The 23,671-nt window shown below is 37.6% G+C and overlaps 1 protein-coding gene across 6 annotated transcripts in view; it reads right to left on the bottom strand.

The window, feature by feature from the left end:
- LOC136879064 (gastrula zinc finger protein XlCGF49.1) overlaps positions 1 to 23,671 on the bottom strand; it is a 253,540-nt gene that overhangs the window by 193,705 nt on the left and 36,164 nt on the right. For all 6 annotated transcript variants that reach the window (XM_067152811.2, XM_067152810.2, XM_068228942.1 and 3 more), the window contains exon 2: positions 18,428 to 18,517. In XM_067152811.2, the coding sequence (XP_067008912.1) occupies positions 18,428 to 18,499 (72 nt within the window). In that variant the 5' untranslated portion in view covers positions 18,500 to 18,517. The remainder of the gene's footprint in view (positions 1 to 18,427; positions 18,518 to 23,671) is intronic.

Below are 23,671 nucleotides of genomic sequence, written 5' to 3'. Positions count from 1 at the left end.
TGAAATGTATAGTTATTATCCGAATTTTTTAAAGTCCAAGTTCATCACCCTATGGGGTGAGGGATGAGGGGAGAGTGAGATATAATAATAATCGGAAATAGTATTGAATCTATGGTTTTCGGTGTCACTGAGATAAATAGTGACACTCCGGATATTTTAATGTCCATATTCAGCACCCTTAGCGGGGGGGAGGGGGGCGAGGTGGGAGTGAGATAGAATAATAGAAATTAGAAGTCGAATCCATAGTTTTCGGGGTCGCTGAGATGTATAGTGACACTCCAGATTTTTTAAAGTTCATATTCAGCACCCTTAGTGGGGGAGGGGGGGGGGTGAGGTGGGAGTGAGATATAATAATTATAGTAATAGAAAATATAAGCCGAATCCATAGTTTTCGGTGTCGCTGAGATGAACAGTGGCACTCTGGAATTTTTTAAATTGAAAGTTCATCACCCTTTGGGGTGGGGGGAGAGGGGTAATGAGATATAAAATTAATCGGAAATAGTGACTAATCTATAGTTTTCGGGGTCGCTGAGATGTATAGTGACACTCCGGATTTTTAGAAGTCCATGTTCAGCATTAAGAGATAAGAATTTCGTAGTGTTCCCTATTGAAGTGAGTTCAGCAACCTGGGGGGGGAGGGGGAAGTGAGACATAAAATTAATCTAAAATAGTATCAAATCCATACTTTTCGTAAAGTCCATGTTCAGCATTAAGAGTTAAGAATTTTGTAGTGTTCCCTATGGAAGTGAGTTCAGAAACCTAGGTGGTAGGGGGAGTGAGACATAAAATTAATCGAAAATAGTGTTGAATCCATACTTTTTGGGATCGCTGAAATGAAAAGTGACACTCCGGATGTCGTTTAAGTCCAAGTTGAGCCCCAGTAAGCAGGGATGTGAGAAGGGGTGAAGAAAAGAAAATCTGCAAATGACCGAGATTTTGGGTGTTTGTATGTATGTTCCAGCATAGGTGTCAACTAAACTTGGTACAAATATTATCTACTATCTGTAAAAATTACTGCGGGGGCAAGACACCCCTAGAAGCCCAAGGGAAGGGGGCGAAATATAATTATAACTAAAAACGACTGATATTAGTGTTGAATCCATAGTTTTCTGGACTACGGGAGAGATTTCAGCCAAACTTGGTACACTTATGACTTACTATCGTGAGAAAAACTACGAGGAGTTATGGTAGACCTAGCACGCATAGGGGTGGGGTGGGAAGAGTTGAGATGTAAAAATAATCAAAAATAGTGTGGAATAGTGAGACGAATTTTGATATTCCGGGCGTCGTGTGTATGTTTCTTCCAACGTAGCCCTCATTCAAAACTGGAACACATATGACTTACTATCTGAAAAAAAAATACTATTGGGTAAAACACCGGTAGCACTCCTCGTAGAGGTGGTGAAATGTAAAAATAAATGAAAATAACTTATATTAATGTTTATGAGCTCGCTGAGTTGAACTATGACACTCTGGATGGATAAGTCATACTTCATCGCAATTGGTATGGAGGTTGAGAAGGGATGAAAATGAATGTAAAAATAATCGTCATATATGGGTGTATGCGGGTATATTCCAAAATAGCTCTCAACAAAACTTGGTACATATATGACTTACCACCTGGAAGAAAAAAAATACTATGGAGATAAAACACCAATCCCCGCTGGGGGTGGGGAATGGGAGGGCATGACATTTTCCATTATTTAAAAAGAATAGAAAATAACCGATATTAATGTCGAATTCATTGTTGTCACTCCCTGAATATTGTTTTAAGTCGACGTTCAGCCTCCATTGGGACGGTACACTGAAAGGAGTTTTGTAGTGAATAGTATAAAATAGTGTTGAATTCACTGCGTTTGGGGTCTCAAGGCTGATTAGTGAGAGTCTCAATGACAGTTGAAATCGTGTACGTCATATCTATACCGTGATTGATAAATACATGAAGTTATCACTTATTATCTTTTTGAAAGGATCAAATATTTCCCAATCAATTCGAGCTTCCATAAAGATAAAATTTTACTCAAAAATGAAATCATTTAAAACTTGAAATCAAACACATCTAAATAACTCTAAAACTATATAATAGATAGTAAAAATCCATATCCCAGAAAGGAATTCTATAAAAATTCACTTTAACATAACTAACCGGTGATACTAATTTTAAAACTAAACATCCTAAACCAACCGGGCTACACCGGGTAGTACAGCTAGTACATACATACATACATACATACATACATACATACATACATTATCATTAAAGACTGTTATGCCTTTCAGCATTCATTCTGCAAGCCTCTGCGAATATACGCAACGTCACCACCATCCTCTATTTGCAACTAGTGCCGTGGCCTCATTTAGTTCTATACCTCTTATCTTAAAACCGTTAGAAACTGAGCCTAACCATCGTTGTCTTGGTCTCCCTCTACTTCTCTTACCCTCCATAACCGAGTCCATTATTCTCTTAGGTAACCTATCCTCCTCCATTCACCTCACATGACCCCACCACCAAAGCCGGTTTATGCGTATTAAAATCCTCAAATTTACATCTGTGACATTTTATGCTTCCTGCCATTTACACCATGTCGGGCTGTTCAAGAGGGAAAAAAATTGAAGTAAAATAGTGTTGCACCTAACCTAATTATGGCATGGTGACCAAATTAAACAACCATGGTCTAACTCTTAGCATGGAACTTCTGCTTTCTCTCGTGTGAAGATACGCGAAGATGCTTAACCCATGCACGTTCGTTCTTTGAGAAGCTACACTGGTGAAGTTATGAAGTGATTCAGTGTTGATATTGCCCGAGTTCATCATTTCATGGTTACTGTTTTATGCATATTTCTGTTGTTGTAGTTCTTAAAGATACTGTTGCGGATTCATCACATTTAGCGTATGTACAGGAATATTCCGCCCAAATTTTTTCCTGAATTTAGCAAAGAAAAGCTTGGGTTCCTCCATTATTGGAAATACAGTTGGTACTGGTACCACTGTGCTTCAAATAATGGATCCTGTTATACTACAGCATTGTGTGGCCTTCGTCTTTGCACGCTAGAAGCAAAGTATCAACCACATATGGCTACAGGGCCCCATAATCGCTTGTTCTAGACTAAAGAAGAGCTTAGGGTTATTGAAGGTTATAAAGAACATTGGAAACCGAGTAACAGGAAGAAAGTACAATGTCAGAGAAAGATGTACTCATAACTGGCAAAAAAGCAAACTGTAACTTCAAAATAAAAATAATAATCGCCCAGTATTTCATGCAACAGCGGACAGGGCACTCATTACGACAACACATGGGCGAAACTAGCCAGGGAAAGACAAGACTGATGAGTGAGTTGCCTATCCACCAAATTTATATTTTTAATCAGTTTTGGAGTATAGGAGTTTGTTATGTTTCTTGTTCTTTTTATTGGAGTCAAGTGGCCTAAGTCAATTGCCGCGTCTTTTGTTGAAACTAATCTGTATTTGTTAATCCTTCTTTGTCACTGATCATTGTTGTTCTGGCTAATAATGGAAGAAAGAAAAAAAAGGAAAGGAAAACTTCCACTATGAAAGAGGAGTTTCAAATCTTGTAAACAGTTGATTTGTTCCGCAGAACATGTATTGCGCTGGCACACAAGTTGTAGCTCTCTGCATCCAAGCTGAATACAATGGTGAAAAACAGGGGAAGCACATCATCAAGTGCTTCAGAAAGAGGACGAAACTCCAAAAAAGGGACATTGTGTCACATTCCAAATAACAAAAAATGGAAAAATAGTAAAATATTGGTTGGAAACTTCAAGCGCCACGGGCATTCTAATTGGTGGTGTGCTCTTAAGCGAAAAGGCATCACATAACATATACAGTTATTTGTGATGGAATCAAATGCAGTTAGTGATGAAATTGTGGAAGAGAGGATCAATGACTGATTGCAGGAGCTGAACGCAGGAAGATGGAGCTGGACTGCTTTTCAGTGTGCTGCCCAGCACGACTTTGACATTCAAAGGAAATCAGTGCCATGGTGGGAAACACAGCAAAACAGTGATGTTGGGAGCCAATGCTCTGCTCCTTTGTAATACGGAAATCTAAAAAGCAATATTACTTCAAGCATGTGAGATCATTGCCAACCATAAAACATGGATGACTTCAGACCTTTCTAAACAGCAATTGGTTCCTCTGGATGCAAAATAGGAAGATCAACATCAACCACTGCCCTGCACTTCCCGAGGATCTTTATTTGAGGAACATGCAGTTAGAATTTCTTCCTGGTAACTGCGCAAGCAAGCTGCAGCTTATAGATTTAGGTGTTACACACTTCTAAGTCTCTGTATAGGAAGAGCCTGGAGCCTGAAGGAAAAGGAGGCAGCCCGCTACTTAAAGTATGGAGAATGTTGCAGTCAAGCTGCACTCGGGTAGATGATGCTGTTATAAATGCAGAGGAGGGACAGTGCTTGGAGGAGTTGCTTGCAGAACAAATAGTAGCAGAATCTCCTAGCAGTGACAACGAAGAAGAAAAGCATAGTGAAAGTGATGTCTACCAGAGCTGAGGCAAGTACAGCAGTGGACATTTTATGCAGGTATCTGTCATCTGCAGAGGGGGCAGGGAGTGAAAATAATTTTTATGACCTTCATGAAATCAACTACAGATAAGAAGTGTAAGAGATTGATTCTGTATTATTTTGGTATGAAGCTGGAATAAATGTGTGTTAATGTTGTATATAGGTATAAAATAGCAGTAATTCAAATGTTCCATCCAGAGAAAGAGAATGTATTGCTTCTTATATAATTCTATAACTATTCTAAGGAAGATAACAGGATTAAAAGAATACATTACACGATATTTCTTTCTGTTTCTATTTCTTCTCCTACTCAGTGGATAAGCAGAATTACAAAGGCAGTGTAGTATCAACAGTTGATTAGCAATGAACCTTTATTTCAGGTAAGAAATAGGATTAAGATAGAAATACTCTGTAAATTAATAATATGCATTTGTGAAAGACTTGCCTCCTTTTTCCAGAACATTATTACGTATACGAGTTGTTTCCCATGATTTACACATTTACATCAGTATTCCTTGGGTCCCTTCAAAAGTGTAAAAGAGGGTAATACTGTTTACATACTGAAAGGCTGGGTTTTATTTCTACTGCATTCCTAGTCCAGCTTCTTCTGCTTCTTTTACTCTTCCTGGGCTTTTTCTCAATTTTATTGAGATCAGCACTTGAATAGGGATGCTTTCGCTATTGCTTGCACAAAGAGAGACCACACCAAAGGAAGTTACAATCCCTTGCCTAGTAGTCAGTATCACCGACCACTGAGCCAAGGTGGTGTATCTTTTCCCTTATCCCACAGTGAGATACCTGCCCTCCTAACTTCCTGGGAGCTCAGATGAAATGGATGTAAAAGAAAAAGTATGAATGTCCATTAATGTGCAGATGTAAAGTTTGCTGTAGTCTTCTCTCTCTGTTCCAGCCCTCTGCTACCTTGTACTGACCTGCAATGCTCTTATCTTATTAAGGTGAAATGAAAAAAGCGGGCAAAACTTCAGAACGGAGTTGCTACCATGTAGAAAAGAAAGAGGGTTGCTTTGTTATCAATAATAAGTACATGATTTGTTTGTAGGACTGGAGTCCAAGTAGAGGCAGTAACATATTCAAGCTACATCATTCACCGTTCACAAAAACATGCAACACGTATTTCATAATGGTTGAGAAGGAAATATCTGGTCCCATACTACTGCATGCCATGTTGAAAATATTGACAAAATTGATTGAAGACACATTTGAAACCCACAGAAAACATAGGTGCATTGCACGTAGAGGTAACAAAATGACAAACTTGTAAAAAAAAGAAGCACTGAAAGGCCAAACAAAACACCAAGCTGTCTTGATAACAAAAACACAAACATGGGTGATTTCCTTTGTTTCAGGGCATGAAAGTAATTGTAGTATCAGAATGCGAAGGAATTGGGTCATTTGGAGGTGTAATTTTACAGCTACTGGACCAGCAAACAAAGATTGTTGAGCATTACGAACATACAACAGTGGATAACCAAACAGTTAATACCACAAAAGTTAAAAATTTTGGAGTATGGTGACTTTGTTGTAAAAGGCCCAGGTAAATGCAAAATAAGCTGGTAAAAGAACACTGAGAATGCAACAAACTGCAAAGAGGAGCAAACGAGGAATCCAATAAGCCCAAAACCAAATGCACCAAGAGACAAAAAGGTTATATCACTATAGATCAAGAATGGCATAAGTGTGATCATTGTGCGTTACAGAACCTTTGCTGGGAGAGGTGTACGAAGCTCCATACATCTAAGCTGCCATGTGCCAGACATTTTTAAGACAGTGTTGAATGGTGCTGCAAGACATCTAGAGGAAGTTTGATTTGGTTCGAGTTTGGGACAAAGCAATGAACATTACCATACACCTGTATTCAAACAAGTTTGATGTTGTGCAATGAATTAATAAAATACAAACAAATTCTTATTTCTTTTGCACAACTGACACATCCACATTTCCATGTGTAAGTCCTGAGACAGTGTTGCTGCTTCACCTATCCCAAATTTCCAGCAAAGGTTCTGCAGCACACAATGATCACACTTGTGCCTTTCCCGATCTATAGTGATATAACCTTTTTGTCTTTTCTATGTATTTGGAATGCTTACCCGAAGTTTTCCCACTTTCATGTTACACCCTGAATATGTTCCTGTCCCACCTTCTTGTGTTTCTGTGTTTAAGACTTTGCCAAGCATGTTACAAGCAACAAGTAGAAAAAGAGCACATATGGCATCCACATTATACAATAACCTGTCAGAAGCTTGGAGATTTGTTTCTGCCTGAAGAAGCTTCCATATGAGACAAGCAGAGTAGAAAGCATTTAGAATGTTCCTTCTAGAAGTTCACTATCAGCTGAGTCAGCTTCTCCCACAGGTTTCCTATAATCGATGTGCATCAAGGATCAACACACTCATCACTAATCTTCAATTAGAATGTTCCTTCTAGAAGGTCACTATCGGCTCAGTCACCTTCTCCCACAGGTTTCCTATAATTGATGCGCATCGAGGATCAACACTCTCATCAATAATCTTCATTCTTTTAATGTATACAACCATGAATTACTTATACTTAGCTTCCATGCACACTCCTTCATGCTGATGACATTCTTCTCCCAAGTATCAACAAGTTGGTTGGATATCCAAAATAAAGTCCAGTGATTTCCAATATGCTCCTCTTCTTAACACCAGGAAGAATGCAATCATGGGCATCAATCTGGATGATGAAACTTTTCACCCCAGTGATGGGGATTAAAATAAATTTACCTCCTTTAGGTACCAGGTATCTCATCTGCAGAGTAACAGCAATCTGAATGATGAGATGAGACTGAAGATAAACATGATATGGAGAGATGCTAGTTTATAAGCACCACTACAACCATTTCCACTATTCTTAGCATAGCCTCACTGATCTCTATACATGGATCGCTGATGGCAGCTCTCCGCTACAGGAGAAAGTACGCCAAGTTGAGCGTGCAGTCCGCCATGTTGACGTACCCATCCTAGAGCTCTCCTTATGGGGAAACAATGATAATATAATTTAAAATCGCACTTAATGGCGCATTGGAATAATTAAAAATATAGGGACATGTTTACTCAAAGCATAAGGACATTGAGAACACTGACACGTCATTCCGAGGTCAGTAAATCTCAGGGATAGCAATAAAAATGAGTGTATAATAACGACCGACAAATATTAACTTAGGTGCTGAATACATGCAATTAGTGATCGGTTACACAATACGAGTGAAAAACAGTTTCTGGAAACAGTGCTGTAAATTGTATACATGTATGCTACGAAATTATGCATTCTTAAGGGGAGGTATGACTGAATTTTTCCTATTTTGAGCCAAAAACTCTGTTTTTCTTTTTATTCATACAAAAATAGCCCAATTCTTCCTCTTTCAGAAAAAGTTTTTATTTTAGTAATTCCTGCTTGTAGAAGCCATTTATAATATGAGCCCGCAGGGCATTTAAAAGCCCAGAACCACACCCACTTCTCCTGTAATGGCATAATGATAGTTTACTGTGTGTTTTTTGCTGGATATTTAGGATATTTAAGTATTTCGCGGCATATTCGCCATAGAAGTGGGGACACGTTTTTAGCCTTTCTCCCCAACAGTTCTGGCCTGGGTGACTCACCTTTGAAATTTGTATCATTTTGGAATCTTATTCCAATTCCGTTTTAATTTTATTTCCTGTGCGACTTAGGTCGCTAATTGTAACTGCATCTTCTCCGTCATCGTTTATATACGATGCGTTTTACTATTTATTTTCTGATCTCATGTCTCTTGTCTACTGGTCTAATGGCGGGCCAGCTGGAGAGCGAGCCTCTATGGTCCGTTGGCTATCCTATGCTCTATTGCTGGACATCGCCTTGCTGGCGTGAGTTCAGTCGATTGTCAAGCTCCAAGATGGCTAGAAGCTTAGCGCGTGGGCTCTCTGAAAGAGCCTCTCCTCATCGGAACAAACGTGGATAAAATTTAAAGGATATGGGCTAAGGCCCTGAAGTGTTTTATCTTTTAAAATTATCATTATCTTATTACCTAGAGTGGACATCCGCTATTTATCCTACTTATTTCAGTGTATGTAAGTATGACGCCATGCGTTAGCTTTCTACTGATGGTGAAAAAGTCTACCTACAAGATATTTATATTTTGCTTTTCCCTGGGAGTTGGATTTCATTGTCTCAAAAACCTTAATTAAATTGGCAGATCTTGGTCTGTTCTACGATTACCATTTCTGGTAGACCTTCATTTTGAATGAACTTGAAAATTTAACGACATGAAAAAATTTCGGCCTACTGACTGTACTGTGTAAAACGACTATGTGTGCGAGTAAAATTTATTTCTTTCGGCAAAATGTTATTCGGACTTATAGATTAATTTGTTTTGGGTTAAGTTAAAGAAGATTAGAGTAAATAAAATTTAGCCAAGTAAACACATCTTTTAAAAGGTTTGAGATCGCGAGATTATCTCCTTGGATCAGAGTCTAGTTCTGTTTTAATTTGATCTTTTCTGTCTTTGTTTTCCTTTGGTATATTCTTCCTTTTGCTTCGGTAACGCTAACTCTTGTTGATGTTTCCATGGCAACCGTCGCCTAGGGGAACTATTGTTTGGATGATTATTGTTAATGTTTTGGGGAGGATTGATTGATTTTGTGACGAGCGTGTTATTAAGTTGGATGCTGTCGGCTCTTCTTCCCTCTCCTTAGTTGATTCATGATTTAATTGTGGAAAATTTTCCTTGGTGGATTGTGCTGCCTGGTGCTTTATGCCGATCTGCTTTTATGTGTTCATGCTCTGTTATGATTTGGGCTGCTTGTTCTGATAAAATTTGACTGAATTCTAAATTTTGGTGGGCGCCTTTGGTTTTGGAATATGCTTACTATGCAAGTTATTTAATTTCAAGTTGCGCTTATCGTGATCCTGTTCAGGGGAGAATCTCGCGGTCTCATTTTAACGTGTTTTCTCTTTATGTACAAATTATTCCTGAAGAAAGAATTTTTGTTTTAAATTATTAATATACAAGTAAATCCGTGTAAGTTTGAGCCCCTTTGGCGGGCAGTAAAATTAGTCCATGGACATTACTGCAAATAATTATTATCCAGTAACTGACCTGGTTTCAAGTTTACCTTTTAAGTTATTTTCTTAGTTTAGAGGGCGTCTCTCGTTTCAAGGTATTCTTGTTTTCAATTAAAATTTAGTTAGTTAATCGATTTATTAATTGTTATTTTAGATCAAGATATATTTTGTTTAATCAATTTACCATTTAGGTAATTAATTTCATGGGTTTTGTCAAGGTGCACCTCTTCATTTTTATCAGTTTGTTTTACTATCATATGTAAACGTTGTAACCGTACGAAAGTACGATCCTCAAAATTTTAGTTTAGGAATTTTTCGTGAAATAATTCATAATATTGAAGTCATGAAAATCATGTAATTTTGTTCATTTATAATGTAAAAACATAATATGATAAGAAGAATTTGTAGTAGGGAATTTTGTATATGTTTAACTTTAATTTGTGTAAGTGTCTGCACATGGCATGGCAGTGTAGGTAGCCCAAGAATTGTGCAACACAGAAAACAGTGGCTATATCGGGAAAGACGGTTGAAGTCAGTCGGAAGTGTTACAATATGTGGTTTAGAAACCCGGGCTTAGACCAGGAAGTGGATGTTGAAGATGATAATTCATCAATGTGGACAAACTTGCTAGTTCGCCATTTGCGGATCGGCAGCTTGGTAACCAATTTGTAAGCTCTGATTTTTGAACGAGGTTGCATTGACCAAGAGACGCTTGAAGATGTGGCAGTGGTAGTGTTGTTTCCTGTGGATTTCAGTAGACGCTACGCCACATGGAGCGAGCCTATATATGTGTGCGCGTGCAACGAATTTCTCAGCTCTCTTGTTATGGAGTGATGGACAAAACATATTGTGCGTGCATGCTACAAGTTTACTTTTAATGTGCACGAGTTTGCGGTTAGGCCTACAGATCACTGATACTGAAGTTGCTGTTGAAGACGATTGCCACTGCGAAGTCTATGCTGTACGAATTCTTCACAGGTGCATTACTGCACAATTACAAAGTCATGACGAGTGCATTACTTGTTAATTCACATTCATGGTAAGCAGTTGGTGGAAGATGCTACACGGTGTTCTTTTGTGAGTAAGGCTATGCATTCCTTGCCGAGGAAATGCACACTGTGCACAGTCTGTTATATGTGTAATTTGGAGGCAATATGTGGTGCACAGAACTAATTACGACGTAGCCGAAGTGTTTATTACTTGCTCATTCCTTGAATAATACGACATGCTTGTCGTTATTTATTAATCCCGCAGCAGACATTTTACATTGTGGATGTTTAGGGCTTAGTAACAGAGTATAGTGAGGTGGCTGGGTTTGTTTTTTTGTACAGTTATGACATGTGGTAAGAGTCCATGGTGATGATGCCATTGTGCTAATATTTAAGGTTAGGAAGGGACAAACTTCATACCAGTAGGATAATCAGTTTGAAGCTTGGCCTTCAGAATTATGTACAGTTGTGGTGTATAGTTTGTAGATGTTGTTTGTGTAGGTTTATACTGGTTTCATCACGTGATGAGAATTGTTGGTTTATGTTTTGCTTTAATATCGTTTTGGGAGTAAATTGTTGTAGTGAAATTCGTGGTAAATATTTTATTGGTGGAGTAAGGATGAACCTGGCATGCTACCCAAATTTAATTTCAGGGGTAAACAACAACAGGTACGGTTGTAAAGTAAGTCTGGAGCTTCGTCAATCTGATGACCGTCGCCTTGGGAGAGGGAGTTGCTCATGGCTCTATAGAATTAATTATTCCTGCAATTGTTTTGCAGGTGGCACCCAATCTTGTTATTTATACTTATCCTAGTGACCATTCATTCATTTGGTATCTTCAATAGCTTGTAGATGTTACAACGTCTTTAATCACAGTAATTAAATAATCTAGGGTTTTTTTTTTAACTCCACAGCGTTTTTATTTCATGTTTTCCGATATTTACTACCGTGCTCTTTTAGTTATGATCTAGTTGCCTCTGATTTATGGGCCATTACTGAACTTTGGTGAGTATTTGCTATTTCCTTTTAATGTTTTTCATGGATTTTTGCTATCTCTTGTTCTTGTTTACTTGTACCAGTAATTGCCAGTACGACTGGTACAAAGTACACCTGGGCATGCTGACAGTCACTTGGTTACTACGTAATCAATACAATTACGTTATGTTAGAAAATATTTTCAAATAGTACTCGATTTATATCTGCCACACATGTATACTTGATAGCTTAAACACATTTTGTACCGTATTTGTATTATTTACATTTAGGAATTGGTATTTGCGTTAATCGTAATAGTACAAGCATGGCTCCATGCAGAACTAACATGTAGTTTCAATTCCCCTCCGTGGCGCAACAGCTCCAAAGGGCCATGGCCTACCAAGTGACCGCTGCTCAACCCGAAGGCCTGCAGATTACGAGGTGCCATGTGGTCAGTACGACGGAACGTCTCCTCCGTTATTCTTGGCTTTCTAGACCGGGGCCACCATCTCACCGTCAGATAGCTCCTCAATTATTATCACGTAGGCTGAGTGGACCTCGAAGCAGCCCTCAGATGCAGGTAAAAATCCCTGACCTGGCCAGGAATCGAACCCGGGGCCTCCGGGTAAGAGGCAGGCACCCTACACCTACACCGCAGGGCCGGTGCGTGGTTTTAATTCAGTGAGTGAAATATCTAAACTAGTGATTTTTCATTGATGTGTTCCACTTAATTCCTTTGTAAACGTGTGATTTATAGTGTAGAGTTCATAGTGCATCGTTTTAGTGTATAGAAAACTGGTAATTATTGTGATAACCATGTAAGGCCTAATCACGCCACCGTAATGCTTAAGTGATATGTAAACGCATCCTAATATTACACATATACAGTGATACTTAACACTTTTCATACAAACAGGAAAGAAAGAAGTTTAAATCAGTTAATCATAAGGAGCATGCTTAAATCAGGATTTAAAAATACTCCGTAATGCTCTTCTTATGGAAGAACGCCTTGTTTTGTCCTACATCAGCGGATCGCTCAGAGCTTGTTGTTGGCACCATGCTTGACCGGTAGAAACATAGGGAACGACCTCTCTATCTGTTTGTATGCTCGAAGGAACTAAACAAACAAAGCAAGCGCTCTACTGCACCGTGCACTCGCTGCCAGTCATCTTCTATTCGGTTTACTGCTACCCAAGCTACCAGCCATCCATGTATAGAGATAGCCTTCCATGTACCTTCCTACCTCTAAGTATAATCATTGTTGCTACTTTCATTGTGATTAACCTTTTCACTGCTGAGTTTTGATGACCAGCTGAGCCCTGTGGGCCGGTTTTTTTTTAAGGAAGAAGCACTTTGACAGATACATATTTACTGATACTATTAATGGAATGCATATTGTCGCCTTAGCCCTGCAGCCAAATACGATATCGGGGGATGAAGTGAGATTATATTTTACCAGATATTTTTACGACCGGATACCCTTCCCGACGCAAACCTCAGTTGAGAAAATTATGAATATGAAATGAATGATGGTGAATCAAACTGGGTACAGAAGTGGAAGAAAATCGGCTGTGGCTTAGGAATAGGAACTGTCCCGGCATTTGCTTGGGAGTACGAAAGCGAAACCACAAAGAAAAGAAATTCTCAAGACAGCTGACGGTGAGGTTTGAACCCACTCTCCTGCTGAGTGCAGAGCTCTGCTCCATAGCCGTAGCATGTTAATACGCACGGCTACTCCGCTTGGTGATGCTATTACTGAAATATAATATAAAATGTTGATCCAAGAACAGATATAATCTGAATCATTTACATTTGGAGAAAAAATAATTTATCTGAGGAAGGGGAGGCAATTCCGCATTAGACTCATCATTACTACTTTGTCTCACACTTTCTTATAGTTCAATATCGCCGCTTAGATATTCTCCATCTTCATTATCAAAATATAGCTCTCCAGAATCACTATTTGTGAGGAAATATTCAATCTCTTCATCAACAAGAGATGAATGTATACTTCAAGACGCCATGATGGCTACACGTTACAGGGAAAGATGTTCGACTCCAACGAGGCTGAAATAACACCATCGCTTTCAAAATATGCGAAATGGAGTGGTATATCTACAATACAGAACTTCTTTTAGTATTTCCGAGGAATCTCAAAGCATGTCACTATATCGCGTTCATTTGTGAGATCAGTGAAGTACACACTGCACAAAAATGTATATATATGGGTTTGATATATATGTTGATTCCCATAGGGAATCTGAAATATTTGTTCCGAATGAGTAAATTTATAATACCAATATAAATGGTCCGTTATTGGACATTATTATAATGTCACGGGTGAACAATGTAGTGGAAGTGTTTATTGAAGACTTTATTTATAAAATGTGGTGATAATATTTTATTTGTAACGACCTAACCTGTACAGTGTAATATTTGTAACATATGTATTTGTAAATAGTAGATTTCAGTTCTGTACTTACTGGAAGTATCTAGAAAATTGTTACATGAATTTTTGAACAGTGTGTGTTGCCTTTTGTTGGTTATGTGTTCTAGAAGGCATTTTCTAACTATTCTGGAAATGGAAGATTCGCAAAAGTGCGTATTCGAGAAACTTAGTTAAAGTTCACGACTGAAAGTAGGAGTTGTGATTGGTGGATCTAGGTGGCGATAGGCGAACTCATGCATTCTGATCGGCTCCTCCAAGGTAAGGGTTTACCTTTATATAGAGTGCGAGGCAGCATTTCGTCATCTTGTCTGGTCCTGACTAGTCTGGTCTTGGTCTTGTCTTGGCCTGGTCTGCCTTAGTCTGTCTTGGTCTGTCTGAAGTTTTACGTTGTGTGAGGTGCATCGCTACCAGAATGGGCCACCTTCGGGTAAGAACTCTTTCATTCCGTTGCGGCTAAAATTTCCGTAATGTTCGGTTGCTATTTTGTCCTAGCCTAACCTAGATTCGCCAAATTATTTATGACGCCTTAGCTTTTCAGCTGGGCTTGTGTGTTTGTTTTCGAGGCATTCCCTTTTCTTGTTTCACTAAATATGTAGATTGTAGTTTAATATATTTACCTTGCGGTTTTCACTGGTAGTTCAGTGTCTCTTGATGTACACTAGAGTTTTGGACAGTACATTTACTTCACTGTAAATTGCATTGTACAACTGGATTTGTAACTAGATGTATAGCTGGTTTGAAATGTTGAACTTGTACGAAGGTATTATTATCAAAGAAGCTTTAAGTTATGTGTACCACAGAGCATATAGTTCGTAAATTGCAATTTGAAGGATTTTGTTCGGAATGTATTTGTAAAATCCTTTTGTAAATAATATTTTTAAATTTAAGGATCACGGTTGATCATTTCGGAGTCTGCAAACTAAGCCATGTCCATGCCCTCAGTAAGTCCTAGTTCCTTCCACCTTCCTGGTTTATTATCCACTAGTTGGCCCTACTGATATTTTTGCGCATGTTGTTGTTGGCAGAGATCCGAGTAGTTCCAACTGATGTTCAACTGTGTGCGAAGTTTTTTGGTATGGTGTAAAGGCACCTCCCCCCCCTTTATGTGTTTAGTGCTTTGTTTTGTATAACCACTGTAGTAAAGGTTACAAATAATGTATATATACGGGTTTGGCAGTGAATGGGTTAATAAGAGTTTATGAATTAGATATCATGAAGCCATCTTTCACTCCAATACAACAAAGTTGCTCTGAAGGACAGTGAAGTAAATATAATTTCATATGGAAGCTTACTTTCTTCTTACAGATACCACCGATCACAGCTGCCAGCTCACTGATGCATCCTAAGTACTTGAAATGATCCAAGTTATCCAGTTTCATATTCAATCCTCCTGGGTCCCTTTGCAACTGATAACATTTTAGTCTTTGCACCACCGAGCTCCATAAATACATACATACATACATACATACATACATACATTATCATTATAGACTGTTATGCCTTTCAGCGTTCAGTCTGCAAGCCTCTGTGAATTTACTAAACGTCGCCACAATCCTCGATTTGCAATTAGTGTTGTGGCCTCATTTAGTTCTATACCTCTTATCTTTAAATCGTTAGAAACAGAGTCTAACCATCGTCGTCTTGGTCTCCCTCTACTTCTCTTACCCTCCATAACAGAGTCCATTATTCTCCTAGGTAACCTATCCTCCTCCATTCGCCTCACATGACCCCACCACCGAAGCCGGTTTATGTGTACAGCTTCATCCATCGAGTTCATTCCTAAATTGGCCTTTATCTCCTCATTCCGAGTTCCCTCCTGCCATTGTTCCCACCTGTTTGTACCAGCAATCATTCTTGCTACTTTCATGTCTGTTACTTCTAACTTATGAGTAAGATATCCTGAGTCCACCCAGCTTTCGCTCCCATAAAGCAAAGTTGGTCTGAAAACAGACCGATGTAAAGATAGTTTCGTCTGGGAGCTGACTTCCTTCTTACAGAATACTGCTGATCGCAACTGCGAGCTCACTGCAATTAGCTTTACTACACCTTGATTCAATCTCACTTTCTATATTACCATCCTGGAAAAACACACAACCTAAATACTTGAAATTATCGACCTGTTCTAGCTTTGTATCACCAATCTGGCATTCAATTCTGTTGGATTTCTTACCTACTGACATCAATTTAGTCTTCGAGAGGCTAATTTTCATACCATACTCATTGCACCTATTTTCAAGTTCCAAGATGTTAGACTGCAGGCTTTCGGCACAGTCTGCCATTAAGACCAAGTCGTCAGCATAGGCCAGGCTGCTTACTACATTTCCACCTAACTGAATCCCTCCCTGCCATTTTATACCTTTCAGCATATGATCTATGTAAACTACAAACAGCAAAGGTGAAAGATTACAGCCTTCATAAATGCAGTCGCTTAATTGCGGCCAGTATCCAGTATTTGGGAGATAGTGTGTTCGAACCCCACTGTCGGCAGCCCTGAAAATGATTTTCCATGGTTTCCCATTTTCACACCAGGCTGTAAATTTTTAATACTAACAGGGTGTGGGGTAATAAGCTTACTTTTGACAACATACCATATAAGTTCTGAGAAAAGGAGATTGGCATTCGGTTCCCCCATTAATTTTGAGGTTAAGATATTTTACTGTCATTGAAATAATGCTACGAATTCATTTGATAGAAGAAAATATATTCTTTAAATAATTTCAATAAAATAGTGAGAACAGCTGCGATCAAAACAGATGAGAATATGACATTATGACATTGCAACTAAAAGAAACTAGGCATGAATTTGAATTCTTCTTGAGGAGATATTTAACAATTTATACAAAATAAATCCCTCACTGTTTCACTTGACTGTACCTTCAACACTTTGAGTGTAATTATGACGTATTCCTTAGATCTGGTATTTACTGTAGATGTGTCACGCCTAATTTGTGATGTATCCCTGTGACTGCTTCTTCTCCATATCATATGACTTCTTTGTAAGTCTGGATGGTATTACTTCATTGCAAGTGGTATCCTTCTATGACTCCACGGTAATCCTTTGCGTCCGTATCTTCAACTAAGTGACCGACTAACTTTGGCCTCACTCTCCCAATGACCAAAGACTAATGGTTCACTGAGCCTTCTCCATCTCATTCACACTCGTTGACTGTCATTGACTGACCGACTTAGGTCTCTGCCTCCAATTGAATAATGACTGATGCTACAAGATACAGCCACCTTTTATAGACGTTGGTTGATGCACCAACGTAATCTCCAGAAATAACTATTATTTACTCCCACCTCGCGACAGATATTACATGTAATGGTGAAATTCCCTGGGGCTCCCAGTAGGTCTCTCCCAGCAGTGAGCGCAGTGCTAAATACGATGATGTAGCCATGACGTGGCGATGACTCTGCATCCAACATCTGATACATAACAATTCTCACTGTACATGTCTTGAGTGTTATACTACACATACATATATGCATACATTTAACTACAATCATGCAAGCGACAAGCATTGCAGAATTGAATTGAATAAGAATGATAATTACAATAGTAATAATATCACAGATAAAATAATAATTGTACGCACATAATAATAATAATAATAATAATAATAATAATAATAATAATACAATAATAATAATGATAGCACAGACGAAATAATAATAATAATAATAATAATAATAATAATAATAATAATAATAATAATAACAACAATAATAATAATACAGGTATCACTTTGTAATGGGATTTGAACCATTACAAGGCAAATGCTGGGGCTGTACCTTAACTAAGGCCAAGGTTGCTTCCTTCCCAGTCCTAGCCCTTTCCTCTCCCATCGTCACCATAAGACCTATCTGTATCGATGTGACATAGCCAATAGCTAGTCTTTGCACCACACTCACTGCCCTTATTTCCCACATCTAAGATCCACTGCAAAATTTCAGCACCACCTGCCATTAAGATCAAGTAATTAGCGTAGACAAAATGCTCATATCATACCCATTCAACTTAATCCCTCCCTGTTTTTAAAAATAATTTTGTATGTGATTCATGTATATTATGCAACAGGACAAAAGATAAAAGCCTTGTCTAAGCCCAGTAACAGCTTTGAACTAAGAACTCATTATGTCATTAATTCTCAGTGGCCTGATTGCCAGCATAAATACCTTTGATTGCCTGTAATAACCTACACTTAATCCCAAAATCCCAGATTATGACCAGTACCTTTTCACTTTGTCATATGTGTTCTCTAGAACTAAGAAACATCAGTGTATATTCCTTTTATAGTATTTTCAAGAATTTGATACAAAACCTAGTCCTAACAGTTCTGTGCACACAGTGACTTACATCCAATCATGTATTACAGGAATATGAGAGTCCACTTACAAAATTAGAGAGTCCTTCTTCTGTATCTGAAGGCCATTTTGGCTCACATTTAATAAACACAAGCTCCTCCATTATTTTGGACACACAAACCTGCAAAATACATGCATTATTACTCTTAAAACAAGTTCAATAGATAATTAGCAGTAATCTCAGATCAATGTCTTAAATATTGACCATTCAAATAATATCCCATAGATACATTCTTAGTACATGTCACTGCTGGTGATTATTGTTGTTTTTTTACAAGTTTTATTATATCCAACCGACACAGGTCTTAAGGCGACGATGGGACAGGAAAGGGCTAGGAGTGGGAAGGGAGCGGCCGTGGTCTTAATTAAGGTTCAGCCCCACCATTTGCCTGGTATAAAGATGGGAATCCATGGAAAACCATCTTCAGGGCTGCCGACAGTGGGGTTCGAACCTACTATCTCCTGAATAGATTATTGTTTCAAGGGAAAGTTAAACCTTCTCCTTTTAACTCTAGTCAGAAGAGTAAAAAGGAGTTCCAACCCTCTGAGAAAAGGAAGGACTAAAAAGATGACAATGGGCACTACAAAAGCTTGACAAAACTTGAACCCAGTCATTTCATGACACACAACCAAACTTCATTAGAACCCTGGTATTTTTCAACCCAATAATTCAAAATTTCTGATAATAGGAACTGAATCTGTAATCTACAACAAAAATTAAAATCCACCTAACAATGTAGAGAAGGATTTAATTACAGCACTGTACTTAAAACAACTACAAATTTTAAGCTAACATTTAGTGAAATAGAACTTTTGTTGCATAAAAATGTTGTTAGTGTATTTTGCTGTATATAAGTGTATTTTATAATAATGCTTTCATCTTAAATGTAACTTTCACAATTGTATGAAAACACAGTAACTTTCACTTAACTGGAAAAAGTCTGTAATCTTCTTTCGGCATAATTAACTATATTAAATTTGCTAGATGATGCGATATTGCACCAGTATCCCATAAGCAACATGTCTGTTGGCAGTGTATTGCTTTAAATAGTGTAAGGGCAATTCAAGAGCATTGGAATGTCAAAGAAGGTTCTATCTGTATCTTCACAATAGTCATCAGCAGGGAACGGATTTATATGTAAATACATATCTCTTTAGGAAGCTAAAATTAATTATATTTTGAATTATCTTTATGAATCACGACATGTGTAGTTGAAAAATGGAGTATTAATTTTCCATATTTTGGAGTTTAGCACATATGTTCCATACTCTTCGTCATTAAAATCAATATAGTCCATATTTTGGCTAAAAAGTATTAAATTATATAATATTAGCAGTCCCCTCAATAATGGAGAAATAAATTGAAAATCTATATTCGAAAAATTAAGATTTTAACTGGTGTACAGGTCATTATCACACCTGTTCATGTCTGGGCTGATAAAATAAGCTGATAAAGTGGTGCGAAGAAAGAGAGAGGTTGAGCCCGGAAGTGGTGGAGATCAGCCGGTCAGTACCGTAATTATTTGAATCACACTTACAGCATTGATAAACTGCATTACAATAACATTGACTGTGTCTGTGCCATAATTTCATAACTAGGGAAATCTCATTCATCGACAATGTGCTAGTGGTTTCCGGATTAGTTCGTAATTTGGGCATTCCCTTTGATTGCTTCATAACTCCATCTAGTTCACTACCAGTCATTCACAGTTTGAATTAGCAGGGAGACGGATCATAGTGTTCTTGTACATTCAGTATGTGCGGTTGTATATTGATATTCATTGAAGATATTAACGTTGTTACAATATGCCTAAAGTAGCTCAATCAACTAGTTTAAAATTGAAAAGTTACGTACGAATTTAAAGATGGTTTATCAACTGACAGTAAGATATTATTTTGTCATTTGTGTCATTGTACAGAGACATCTACTCAAAGGTTCCTTGTGCAACAGCACGCTTCAACCAATAAACACCAGGCTAACAAACAACGAGATTCCAAGCAGAGACAGTTGTTTCTGACACAACCAGCAACTTCCATTGTAACGTCCGAGTACAACACCAATCTCTGCCGTGCTCTCATCTCTGCTGACATACCTCTCTTCAAACTGAATAATGAGTGCTTCAGGGAATTCCTTGAGAAATATACTAAACGATCCATCCCAGATGAGTCAACGTTCAGAAAAACGTACTATTCAGTCATATACGATGAAACTGTTCGGAAGATATGGCAAGAGATTAAAGACGGTCCAATTTGAGTTTCCATTGATGAGACAACAGACAAAGAAGGTAGGCTCATTGGCAACATAATCATTAGTTTATTAAGCAAAGATTATTATAAATGGATTTTCTTACACTGTAATGTTCTAGAAAAGTGCGATAACAAAACTATAGCAAAACTGTTCAATGAGGCTATGGGTATCCTCTGGCCACAGGGCGTTTAGTATAATAAAGTGTTACTTTTTATTAGCGATGCCGCATCTTATATGATCAAAGCCAGAGAAGCATTGTGTGTTGTATATCCTAAGATGACTCATTTAACATGTGTAGCACATGCCTTTCATCATGTGGCAGAAGTGGTAAGAGGCAGTTACCCCAAAGTAGATTTATTGATTTCCTCTGTGAAAAAAGTTTTTCTCAAAGCCCACAGAAGAGTTCATCTTTTGCAAGAAATGTACAAAGAGATTCCATTGCCGCCTAAGCTGATTCTAATTAGATGGAGTACGTGGCTGCAAGCAGTTTAATATTATGTTGAATATATAGACTGTATTAAGAACGTTCTGCATGCCATGGACTCTGAAGATGCAGCCTCAATTGAAGCCACGAAAACAGTTGTCTGCGATACAGGTGTGAGAAATGACTTATGTTACATTCAGCATAATTTTTCATGCATCACAAAAACACTGAAAAGGCTCCAAAACTCGCATCTCTCACTTTCTGAAAGTTGTGAAATTGCGAATAAAATCGTGGAACAACTAAATCATGGTACAGGTAAAGTTGCAGATGTAGCAAACATGAAGATGACCACTGTACTTTCAAAGAACCCTGGATATGAAGAAATGACAAAGGTTGCTGCAATGCTGTGTGGAGGTTTAAGTGTAAAATTAACATTGGGTTAAACCCCAGCCGATATTGTGAAATTGAATTGCGCCCCCATTACCCCTTCTGATGTTGAACACAGTTTCAGTCGATAATCATCTTTGAAAAATTAATCCAGTCATTCACATGCATCACTGTGTCACAATTACATCATAATAAAGAAAAATTTGGGATCCCTCCTTATAATCTATAAATTTTAAAATCACGAAATCTGAATTCGTTAATACATCACATCATTGGCGAAGCACTGTATTATGAAGATTGATGTGCTAAGGTTTCCATCCCTACTGCCTCTTAAATCATGGCTCCTACTTTACTAATCTCCTTTTTTAAAATTATAACATGAATCATAAATTAATACTCAAAATATAAAATAATCTATCTCACTATTCTATCTAAATAATTCTTAATTTGCTGCTATACGGCTCAATATGCATTCATTAGTTAAATTTATCTGTAATATACCATCTGTGCAAGTAATTCAATAAGTATCTACGTTATGATATCTCGGTGCTATGTATATGCGTCGCTTCTCTTATATTATCTTAACATACCTTACACTTCACATAAGTTACGAGAATACATCACAAGATTAATATATTTTCATATTAACAGCTGTATTCGACACTACATCACCTCTCAAATCTCAACTACATATGAATATTCACCATTCATACCTTATTTCATGTCACTCCCACGATGTATTTCTTTCCTTGTGCTTGCATCGTTTAACTGATCCAATATTATTCATATTTAGCATTTGCCTCCCATATATATGTCTCATTATTACCACAACGTACACTATCATACTCAAATCAATTCATATTTCTTCTTACTACCTTATAAAACCTTCAATTAATTCCATTTCATTCTTCTCAATATCTATTCTCATCATTCATACCCTCCTTCATATTAATTGCAACTACTGAGACATAACATTCTTCTGTAGGTAAATACTACCTTACATTGATCAATTCTCTACCAAAATTACGATGCTTAACCTAAAATACTGTGTTTGTGCATTTAACAACATTACTTTACAAGGAATAACTCGATTCTATCTTTTACTTCTCACATGCGATCCACCTGTGACGTTATCTTTGACTGAATGGTTTCGCGAGATTCATAGATATTCTTTTCCATACGATCATCTTTGCAATCAGCTGTTAGATGACTTTACCTCCTACTCATATTCTCAACTACCATGTTGATCCACTTATTTCATACATAGTCATACTCCATAAGATATCTATCTAATTATACACTAACTTAATATAGCATTAGCATCACTTCACTGTTTCACTTGCACTCTTAAATATTTCACAATTAAAATACTCTATTCTAATGCATATGCCTAGCTAAATTAAGAATTATATTACTTATGGTAAACACTTAGCTCGTCTTTCATCATATCAGCCGTCAATTGCTCTCCTCCTGCTCGTCACATCGTTGGTTCATTAGCCATGGTTCGAGGTTCGGCTGGACTCCTCATTTCATCTTAGGTAGGTTCGGCTGTTCGGATTATATCTCCCTCCAGGTTGGTCCATCTGGATGATTAGCAAGTCATCATCTTCTCAGAATAACTGCCGATAGAACAAATAATATCGAGAAGTAAATGTTCATTATAATTCTTCTCAGAGTAATATTTCTATTAAACTATTCTCTTAGTCTTCTCTTGTGTTATAATTAACCAATTCTCTAAGTCTACGTAAGATCTTTCGTTTTATCTTACGAAAATCTTCAATTTCAAATTATTTATTTTCTAAAATATAATTCCTTCCTCAATTTTCCTTCTGATGGAGTAATTCATTCCTATCCTTTTCTTTTCTTGTGGCTTCCAATTTATGATTTCCGAAGTATCGCATATCTTCCGCCTTGAGTCTATCAGTATACGTATTTAAATAAATTCTCGTATTACTCGCTGAATTTATATCCTCCACAGTGTTTCTGCAGGTTGTTTTGCCGTTTTCTTTTAAATTATTAGTATTAGAAAAGCGCACAAATGTGCATTACAAAGATTATTGACCGTTTTAGTCTTTGCTATAATCGCATAGAGATTTGTTGTTGTTTTTACATCTTGTGATGTGATATATATCACAGAACTGATCACACAGCGAACACTCACATTTTTCATTTGGGTCGTGATAAGACATATTTTTACATATTTTGTGGTGGTACCC

The sequence above is a fragment of the Anabrus simplex genome, chromosome 8, assembly GCF_040414725.1.
Source record: "Anabrus simplex isolate iqAnaSimp1 chromosome 8, ASM4041472v1, whole genome shotgun sequence".
Classification (NCBI taxonomy): domain Eukaryota; kingdom Metazoa; phylum Arthropoda; class Insecta; order Orthoptera; family Tettigoniidae; genus Anabrus; species Anabrus simplex.
The sequence above is the reverse complement of the archived record's forward strand: the minus strand, read 5'-3'. Positions and strand labels throughout refer to the sequence as shown.